The 10,793-nt window shown below is 37.9% G+C and overlaps 1 protein-coding gene across 1 annotated transcript in view; it reads right to left on the minus strand.

The window, feature by feature from the left end:
• The window catches only part of suclg2 (succinate-CoA ligase GDP-forming subunit beta), a 116,432-nt gene extending 108,867 nt beyond the window's left edge, over nt 1-7,565 (minus strand). Inside the window, exon 1 of the mRNA XM_088916469.1 lies at nt 7,473-7,565. Coding sequence (XP_088772595.1) covers nt 7,473-7,544 — 72 coding nt within the window. The 5' untranslated portion in view covers nt 7,545-7,565. The remainder of the gene's footprint in view (nt 1-7,472) is intronic.
• Nucleotides 7,566-10,793: the final 3,228 nt, after the last annotated feature.

Genomic DNA, 10,793 nt, shown 5'->3' on the forward strand with positions numbered 1-10,793 from the left:
CAGAAAAAAAAAATGTTTCAACTAAATCTTTAGGCTGCATCATTAGCCCGCAAAGTCAGATGTTGTTCAGCTACAGTGAACTGTATGCATTGCAAGCAAGACTGGTGTGCAGGATTTAGACCCCTCTGATCTGCATCACTGGCAGGTCTGAAGAGACTTAATCTACCACAGACAGGGTACAAAGACAGACTGCAGCTCTCTACTGATATGAATTTAGCAATTAGCATTGTTAATAAGATGCATCATTAAGCAACCCTATTGAATGTGTCAGGTTGAAAGCAAGATAAGTGTGCACAGGGGCTTGAGAACACACTGTCTCAAGCTGCAGAGAAGCACTGGCCAGTGCTTAAAGTGCACAGAATTGATAAAAGTTAAGATTAAAATGTGACCTGACTGATGTGCCTATGATGCAGCAAATGGGACCTCAAATTATGTTTAAAAAAATATGTTAATAGATTCAGTGGTGGATAAATTAAACCAGCATCAGATCAGTTTCACTGGGGAAATTGGTTGTGTTAAGAATTAAGTATGTGGAAAAAATAATGCACTGCAAAAGCTAAAACATTCATTTCACATGCAAAGCCATGAATGCCTCACTCACTAAGTCTATGATACTTGAAATCCATGTACACACATCTAATATAACAAAAATACAGATTTCTGAAATTTGGCTGCTATGCAATTATAATTCTATATTTAAACCACATAGTAAATTGTGAAAATAAAACATTTACAATGACAAACCAGGGAGCACCCATTGGTATATTGGGTTATTTTACTAAAGCAGTAGGAGTGCAGTAGGTTGTTCAAGGGTACAATAGCAATGACCCACCTGGGATTTGAACCCACAATCTTCTTGTAATGAGTTTGGTGTTCAAACCACTACTCTAACCTGCAACTGCGCAACTTTAGTTCCTCAAGCAATAATAATGCAGAAAAACCTTTTCAAGTATATATCACCTCTTGTACAGCTATGTATGACTATGTGTAATACATGCATCACACTCAAAAAGGTATATGAAACATCTCTCGAGAGATAAGGATGTTGCCACTAGCCTATGGCTACATATCTACCAACTATGAAGTATAGCATTATCCCAGTATTCTTATTGAATCGGTGGAAAACTACAAGACACCCACAGCTAACTACAGAGATGCCATGATACAGGTTAGTTTTACCCTGCTGATGATGTGTTGTTGCAATAATAATCCGGCTCAGTACACAGATTCGGACATTTGTTGTCTGTGCTTTGCAGAGGAGGCAATGGTATGCAGCATAATCCCTTCTATCTTTGAGATTATGACTGATCACCTGCCATTCTGAATACCTCTAAAATTTACTAGCTTGAAAATCTTGATATAGAAGGTGTGAGTGTTGGGGGGCTTCGACATTTACTAAAAGCCATCCGTCATTCATGCAAAATACAGCACAGAATGTACTACGAAAGGCAGCTGTCTGCAAGGCATTTAATAGTCTAACATTGATGCAGTTGAGTTTTTAAACTCATAAAGACCCCTACTTCATACTGACTTCAATCATTTGGAAGAGGTGATAAACTACTTCTGATTCTCTCACCTTGTATCAAAATACAGCTGGCCACTGATGAGAGAAGACCTACATTTTTTTTTTAATCAGTAGACAAGTTACTAAAAACAGTCAAGACAATTTTCCCTGGTTTTCAAAACACACAAAAACAACTGCATACCACGAGCTTTGTGATAATTTAGTTGGGTTCTACAGAATAGAATATTTCAAATTGATTAAGAAACCACATAAATTACTGGTAAGTCTCCAAACTCCAAATGTTGTTCCCCTCCAGGGATTATTTTGGTGCATATGGAAAAGTATTGTAAATGCATTCTTACTGTAACCAGCTCAACATGCTGAAGTCCTGTTCTGGCCAAAAACAGATAAACCAGTTTTCTTCGTAGGGCATATTGGTATTGCACAATACTGGATTTCACAGCTTGAGTTTGCCAAAATGTCTTTTTTTATGGAACAACATAAGCCTTTTATCTTTGAAGTCCTCTCATTTGTATTGAAACAATGCAATACGATTGTAATAACAAAGAGTCATAATACTCCAGCAAGGAATTCTACTTATAAAACTGAATTTAGAAACAGTTTAATACCAACAGCAAGTGCTGCAGAGACGAGTATTTTACTTGGAGGTCTCCCATCCCCAGTCTGAAAAAGTCCAGCATTGCTTTGCTTCGGAGATCTGACAAGATCAGAGTACAATGTGATAGCAGCACTGCCATTTTTTACACAAAATGTTTACACTTGTACTCATTTAATACATTGTCTATGGGTATTGACAAAGCTATCACAACTGAAAGTTGTTAATGGGAGAACCCAGACAAAGTACAGGTAGAATTTGTGTCAGGCAAACTGAGGATGCCAGCAAGCTAATGGACTTCCTGATAGGAGTAAGTGACAATATCAGAAGTCATTACTCTGTGTTTGATAACATCAGCAGCTGTCCAGAAGGTATCAGAACCAGGTGTTCCAGACAGCAGAAGTACAGCAGTGGTATTTCAGGGCTTTCTACAATGAAGCAGGAGAGGAGGCCATACAGTAGATGATGCCATAAAAACCCCAGGAGCAAAAAGAAGATGTTTTGAGGAGAAAAGGGCACACTTTAAACCATTTCCACCATGCAACACCTGTAGGAGCAGTTTAAACAATAAATACAGCTGTTTACTGCTGAACTAAATGTTGCAAGTGAGGTTTTCTTGCAAAAATGAACAATGTTGATTCTTTCATTCCACATCATGATTTAGATTTCTTTACAGACTTTCAAATGAGATCACATACAGTACAGCATCTTTAAAAACAGAACCACCTTCTCCTTATACAACTTGAAAAAAAAACAAAAAAGCAGTGAAATTAAAACTACCGACAAACCACCAAGGCAGAGCAATATCTGGATGTCAGGCAGTCAAGGTTCATCACTTAAACAAATTATTTTCAAAAACATATGAATAAAGCAAAAAGCAGTCTTCTCAACAATCCCTCCATACAAGATCAACTTCAGGCAAAAGGCTGTACTGAAAATATAGATCAGCAAACACTCGTAATGCAAGAACTTCCATAAAGAAAATAATGATGTAAAACTGCCAGCATATCACCCGGCAACTCACAACTGGCAACCCACTGAAGCTCAGCAGGTGTGAGCCTGGCCAGTACCTGGATGGGAGACCTCCTGGGAAAAACTAAGGTTGCTGCTGGAAAAGATGTTAGTGGGGCCAGCATGGGGCACTCACTGTGTGGTCTATGTGGTCCTAATGCCCCTCTATAGTGACAGGGACACTATACTGTAAAAAGACACCATCTTTCAGATGAGACATAAAACCAAGGTCCTGACTCTCTGTGGTCATTAAAAATCCCAGGACGTTTCCTGAAAAGAGTAGGGGTGTAACCCCGGAATCCTGACCAAATTTCCCATTGGCTCTTACCAATCATGGCCTCCTAATAATCCCATCTATGAAGTGGCTTCATTACTGTTCTCTTCCCCACTAATGTGTGATGTGTGGTGAGCATTCTGGCGCACTATGGCTGCCGTCGCATCATCTGGGTGGATGCTGCACACTGGTGGTGGTGGGGGGGAGTCCCTGTTACCTGTAAAGCTCTTTGAGTGGAGTGTCCAGAAAACCGCTATATAAGTGTAAGCATTTTTAAAATTATTATTTATTAATAAAATACATGTCTTCTCCATGCCTAAATGCATCTTGTTTCAGAACGATTTGATAATGAATGTCAAATCTTGAATGGCCAAAACAGCCATTTAATTGGCCATTCAAGATTCCAAGCCAAGCACCAGCATCAGTTGTCCTGTAGAGGTAATATGGATCCCATTGATCTAATGAAAAATTGTCATTGGTTATAATAATCAGAATAAAAAATCAGAACATTTAAGAAGCACAGAATGGTGGGACACTGGTTAAATTATATTAAGTTTTATCAATTTTTTAAAGTTTTTTAACTTTTTCTTTCAGCTCTTATATTCATTTTAAAATTGGTCTCTAGATCTAAGGCATTTCTAAATGACCCAAGCTATTTTATAGTAATATCCTGTTGGATTTTTCTTCTGTATACACTACAAGCTACATTACTGGTGCACACCCTTAAAGCATGTTTTTCACCTACACAATTTAATCCAGCAGGCAACTTTCATGGGTAAAGTAACAACATGATTGTCCCTTTCTGAAAAAAATGAAATAACAGAAATAATTCATATAGAGCAGGTTTTAACTTGTACATGACTGGTTGTGTTATTGTACAGTAGCAACACCATCAGAAGACTTGTTCTTCCTATTGCTTCTATAATTGTGTGTGTTACTGGACTATGCCTTGTAAGCTATGTCCGATATACTGTATAAGCTGCAACCGCACTTTAGCATGTTTTCTTTTCCTGTTCATTGCATTGTCTGTAAACAAACATATGGACTGTATTCAATATCCACATGTATAAGTCTTCTATTTTAATCTAACAGCCATATCCTCCATTGTCCAAACAAACACAAACGCTTGCCATGGTTTTCTGGAATGGGATCTTCAGAAGCCATTGTATTCCGAGGGCAACAAAACAATGTAAATTTCTAAAATGCCAAATGTGGACAATCAGCCTCCTTTTCATACACTATGACAGTACAATATGGCAGTGATTCCTATGAGAAGCAGGTGTGATTTTATAAGAGGTTCAAGGAAAGGGGTCCTGAGCTATTGCAACTTAGAAAAAAATATATTTAGACAGTCGTATTTATCAAAACAGTACACAGAACTGCTGAAAAACAGTATCTTTCCAATTCAGTACACTCAGACCACATACTGCGTCACTGCAACATTTTGTTTTTCAGTACTGTTGCAATCAATATTATTTAAACGTACAGGGTTATTAATCAACTTGGAATGCACTGCATATTAATCTCCAGTGCGTCCTTTATCTCTGAGTGGAGCCAAGGGAATTTCCTTAGAGAAACAGCACGTGGCAATAGCAGAAGTTTCACTACCCTTAGGAAATCTATTATATGCACAGAAAAGTCTCCCTATTTGAATGTTAAAGTTAAAATAAACTGCTTTTATTTCTGAAAGCCCCCAATGTGCTTCTGAGCATTTGATAAATACTGCAGAATGCAGCCAACAAGTTCGAAGTAATTTATTCCAGAACCACACACAAACTATAAATGTGAATGGGATTAATATATTACAGTGACAATTATTTGTTTTAAAGACGGGCATTAACATGTGTACACATTCACGTGGAGGCCAGCAACCATCATAGGCAGGACTGCAGCCCAATCCTAAATTAGAATCTGCATTAGAATAAGACCACTTCATTGGCCATATACAATTTCTTGTATTAGGAATTTGTCTTTTCGCATAAGCTCTGAGGCACACAGACACACAGACAGGGAGAAAAGCTTGGGGTCAAAGAGCAGGGTCAACCATTTATACAGTGCCCCTGGTGCAGTCGGGGTTAAGGACCTTACCCAGGGGCCCAAAGGAGTAGGATACCTCTGCTGGCCGTGGGATACGAACCAGCAACCTTCTGGCCACAGGCGCAGATCCATAACCACAGAGTCACCGCACCGCCCAAAACACTTAGAAGTGGATCTACTGGGATTTCTACAAGGAATGGAAGAAGAGCGAGCCTGCACAGTCTTAAAGGAGCTGAAGTCCAGTTATCAGGCAGATAATGACTGAACCGTGTTGAAGTTTCTTCCAAAAAATGTAGCAAAACTGGACAAAATATCACTTGCAAAGGCAGTCTGAAGTCCCACTTAATGTGGCCTCTGTCTTAGTAGGGACTACCCAACAGCCCTAACTAAATCCAGGAGAGTTGGGGCATCACATCTGTGCTGTAGAACTTGGACAATCAATGGAAATCAATGCAACTGAACACGTGTGGGCAAAGTTCGACCACCTTTTTCAGAGGAAGGTGACTTTGGCTCTCCTGTTCCCTAATACTATAAGCCTTTACTCTGACTGTGTCTCAATTGATATACAGTAATGATCCTTTGCAGCACCAGTCAAGTAATTAAGACCCAATCGATTAATGAAAGAGCGGGCTGGATGCAAACCCTGCAGTGGCTCAAAATGGAAATGTGAAGGTCCCTACTCTTGAGCAATTTCACTTAAGCTGTCTCTGAACAGCCGAACCTAGATTTGTAATCTTTACCCACAAATTCCATTTCCTTTTTTCTCATTGTTCTACCAGTGATTAGCACTACCCTCTGCTATCCTGAGGTAGTGATATGTGGTCTCCAAATAACTCCAATGTTCAACCATATACTACCTACAATAAAGTCACCATCAAGAGGAAAAACAAGCCTGCACATACTGCATTTTAATGGACAACAGTTCATAGAACTGTCCTTCTTAATGGAATACCTCAATAATTAACTTCCTAATTGGCTGAAGAGTATTTTGAAAGGCATTTCAAAACAAAAATAAATCCAGTCATGGGATATATTAATCACTTCTGAGAAATAAATATAAATCAGCTGGTAATTCAGGTGCGGACCAGCGGACAATCAAATTAAGCACATGCAGATTTGTCCATAGCACAAACTAATCATAAAACTGATTTTTACTAAAAATGGTGCCTCACTGAAACTAACCTTTAGACTCTTGCTTCAGCATTGTGATTAAGCAACAAGTTATCGCTACCAGTTAACTATGATTACACAAGCTCCGAGAACTCATTCGTAGGTCAAAATTCATTAATGTATAATATGGTGATAAGCCGTCAAAAACGTATACTCAATGTATAACAATTCCACAATAATATCACTTGTTAGTGCATGCATGAAAAAATGTGGGGAAGAAAAAGATTTTTGTTAATCTCCTTAAATAATAAAAAGTCAGACTTGCTTTAAAAAAACTGGGACTATATCGGACACCGACATTATGGTTAGATTCTAGCATAATGTGTTCTGTAAACTAATTTTCATTGAAGAAATCATGGTTATAAATCTTCTGAAAAAACAGAATTCGACTGTTACGGACAAATATTTTTTTAAAAAATAACCAACTTAAAAGTATTCAATTTAAAAACTAAATTACACATTGTCAAATGTATTTATCAGTAAACGTGAGGTTGAACAGACATATCCTACATTTATTTTACCAAATATTCATCTATGCACGTGGTTATACCGTTATATAGTTATACGGTTTTGCACAGAGTCCACAGCATAACTGAGTTCTAAAAATGCGCGTAAAATAATAAAGCATCCCTCTTTAATTACTGAATAATGTATAAAAAAACAACGCCTAACTTTTTAAAGTTTCGAATCAAGGTTTAACAGCACTGGAGTAGCGCTGTTACTAATCGCTAGTTAAACCGTCTTGTAATCCACTGCACTTGCTAATGCATTCCAAAACTAATGCAACTAAATACACAGCAGCTGCTGTCACGATGCAATTAAAAGGTTTTTAAATCCTTTAGTTTAATCTGCGCCAGTACCTTGCTTTTGTGGAGCAAGTATTTAGCTGTTGCTCCACGTAATCCTCTCACTGCTGCCATGGACGCCGCCATCTTGAACCGGAAGTATGAAACGAATATGACCTTTGGACAAATGAAAATCTTGTCCTTCTCGGAGCGGAGGAAATAGCTTCTCCCTGCTATGCTACCTGCATCAGGTGTTTATGTGAGATGCACAAAGGGAATCTCAGGCCATTTATGTGTATTCCACATTAATGTATTTTTATTTCCACTTCCTTATAATCATCTTGTATGTATGTTATTTTATTGTTAATGTTATTCTAATTAATTTTAGTAAAATAAAATTAGAATGGTTTATTTTATATAAGACTCCTTTTACTGCTGTTTTCTTTTAGCAGGTACAGAGCTACAGATCTTTACTCATCTCAGAAGAAAGACTTTTGCATGAAAAATGAAACTAAAGAGAAGCTTTCAAGAATTCCAAAGTGCAGTAGTTGGTCAATACTGTCAGAAATCTTTCGGTGCACATTGTTCTTCTGTGCATACCCAGAAAAAGAAGCATTAGTGACAGCTAATTGACCTTGTACTTTATTAAGTATCCTTGCTTTCTGCCTGGAACACCTGGTCTAACTGTTGACATGATCAGTTATTTGGCAGGAATCGCCAGCTTGTGTCAGGTATATATCCTAAATGTGAGAACAGAACAAATGGCACCCAATATAGATTCACCGAAGGATAGAGGGAAGAAGGATAGCCAGAAAAGTTCATTGCAGAATCACTGTAAGGAATTGCTGATGCAAGGGTGTACTCCAGAAGCAATTTTGGTCAGGTCACTATGATCAGGAAATGCATCATTGACTTCATTTTAATATTTTATCTCTTTTGCAAAATATCTATCGATTTTCTATCTGCTTTATCCAATACAGGAACACAGGGGAGCCAGAGCAATCACAATGAGCAATGGGCACAAGGCATGGTACACTCTTACACAGGGACAGTTTTCCCAGAAGCCAATTAACCTACCAGTATACTGTATCTTTGGACTGTGGGAGGAAAGTGAAGAACCTGGAGGAAACCCACATGAACACAAGAAGAACATGCAAATTCCACACAGATAGCATTCAAGAATTGAACCCTAGGCCCCAGCATAGCGAGACAGCAATGCTAACCACCTCTCCACCATGCTCCCCTCTTTTAAAGAATATCTAAATTGGAATATGCTTAATAAAGTGCATACTTATGCTTTCAAGATGCACTGTCCACAAAGATTATGTATCTTTGTGTGTATAGAATTATATACAGACCTGAAAAAAGTCTGTGAGCCTCCTGTTACAGTATAATAACAGGAATTACAATTTATTTTCTTAACCAAAAAGGTTCATATTTACTAATTCAATGTTTTTGAGACCCAATGTTGTATGAAGTAGAAGAATGAATAATTAAGCATCAGTGTATGTGAAATAATATGTGTGCCCCTGGTTTGTTTAGTACAATTCAGGGGGAGATTAGAATCCATAAATGGGTAACATGTAAACTAGAACTGGTGTTGGACAGCCCTGTCCTACTGTATATAATATTTAGAAACACAATCTTCCTCATACAGGTTAGCAGAAACACACCATGTCACAGTCAGAAGAGATTTCAGAGAATGTCAGAAAAGGGGAAATTGATGTTCGTCTGGAGAGGATTACAAAACCATTTCTTAATATTTGGGGCTCCATGTACCCATTGTCAGATAGTCGCTGGATAGTCTTTGCATATCTACAGTTGGAAACTGTTCAAGACCATAGTGGTTCTACGGATGATCTTTTCAAAATCGACCCAAGAACAGCACAATTAATCATCTAGGAAGTTTCAAGAGCCCCAGAGTAACATGTAAGGATCTGCTCTCACTGCAGCTTTTGTGTGTATTCGTGTGTCAAACACCAGTAAAAGGCTTTAGTAAGACAATAATTAAAATCTAATTAATTTATGTTTTAGGATATACAAGAATAAGGAGCAGCCTAAAATAAACCTTTTCCCTGCACTGTACACAACATACTTTATGTTGAAATATGATTTAGAAACTTCCACATAACAATGCACACCTATAACTTTAATTCCCTATTGAATTTGACTTTTAGGACTCTCTACCAAACAGAGGAGATGGAGGCGTGAATATTAGAACTAAGACTTGCTGTGGACAGGATTATTAGCCAGATTTCTGTAGTCCTTTAATGTAGGAACATAAGTACCATAACAGCAAACAATAAAGGGTAGGACCTTTTCACAGTTATCATTTTCTACTCCCATCTGGGCCACATATTCAGTTATTTAAATAAGAACAATTAGAAAATACTTTTTCTCCCACATTTTTTTTTAATGTTATATTCAATTAAAATATAAAGATGATTGAGAAAGGTCTAAAATGTCTGTGGTCTCGAAAGAAGACATGGACGTGTACAGAGCATATCCTTGTTTAATAAAAACACAACAATCTAAGTTTTACATCAGTAAAGCTCTTTGGGCACATGGGTAATGTTGTTTATATTTTACATAACTGGCAGACAGGGCTGTTGGTTGGGTAGCATTGCTCCTTTGAGTCCCTTCCTTTATGTAAAGAGCTCTGGAATCCTTTGAGATGAAAAGCATTATAGAAATATAACCAATTAATTATTGTTCTTTGGGACAGCAAAATACTGAATTCAAGTCTTGTGATTTCATAAAGAAAACAAGTGCTCAGTGTCTGTGTTGAATTAAATATGCCAAAATGAGTTGATTAAGAATTTGTATAGCCATTTAAAAAGACATAACTTTAATTAATTCAAGCACAGCTAAAGATACTGCCATGTTCCGCTTCAGTAATGAAGGTTGCTGTTGGTATGATTGAAGGCGGTCTGTCGGTGAGAGAACTCGCTTGGAGAATGATGTTCCGCTTCAACAATCCTCAGATTAGTCCGAAGAAACAAGGATACCGTCTCCATGAGGGACAGGCCATGTTCTGGAAGGCAGAGGGTCACTGCACCAGCCTAAAACCATCACATCTGTCTGATCAATCAATGTAATCATTTTCAGACTGCAGCAGCTACAGCACAAGGAATATGAGCAGGAAATAACCCATGCATCAGGGGTAACATTCTGACAACTGAGTGACAAAATCACTGTCTTCTGTAGACCAGGGAGCATTTGAGATAGCAACAGGGAGCTGTGAAAAATTCACCAACAAATGTCGTTTTGCCCTTGACAGACCAAACAGAAGACAATGCTGTGGAGATGTCAGATTGAGAGTTAAAAATACATTGTTTAATCCAACTGGTGTGGTAGTGGAACTGTAATATTGGGGTGAGGATTCTGCTTTAACAC

This window comes from Atractosteus spatula, chromosome 5 (assembly GCF_055471065.1).
Source record: "Atractosteus spatula isolate fAtrSpa1 chromosome 5, fAtrSpa1.hap1, whole genome shotgun sequence".
Classification (NCBI taxonomy): Eukaryota; Metazoa; Chordata; class Actinopteri; order Semionotiformes; family Lepisosteidae; genus Atractosteus; species Atractosteus spatula.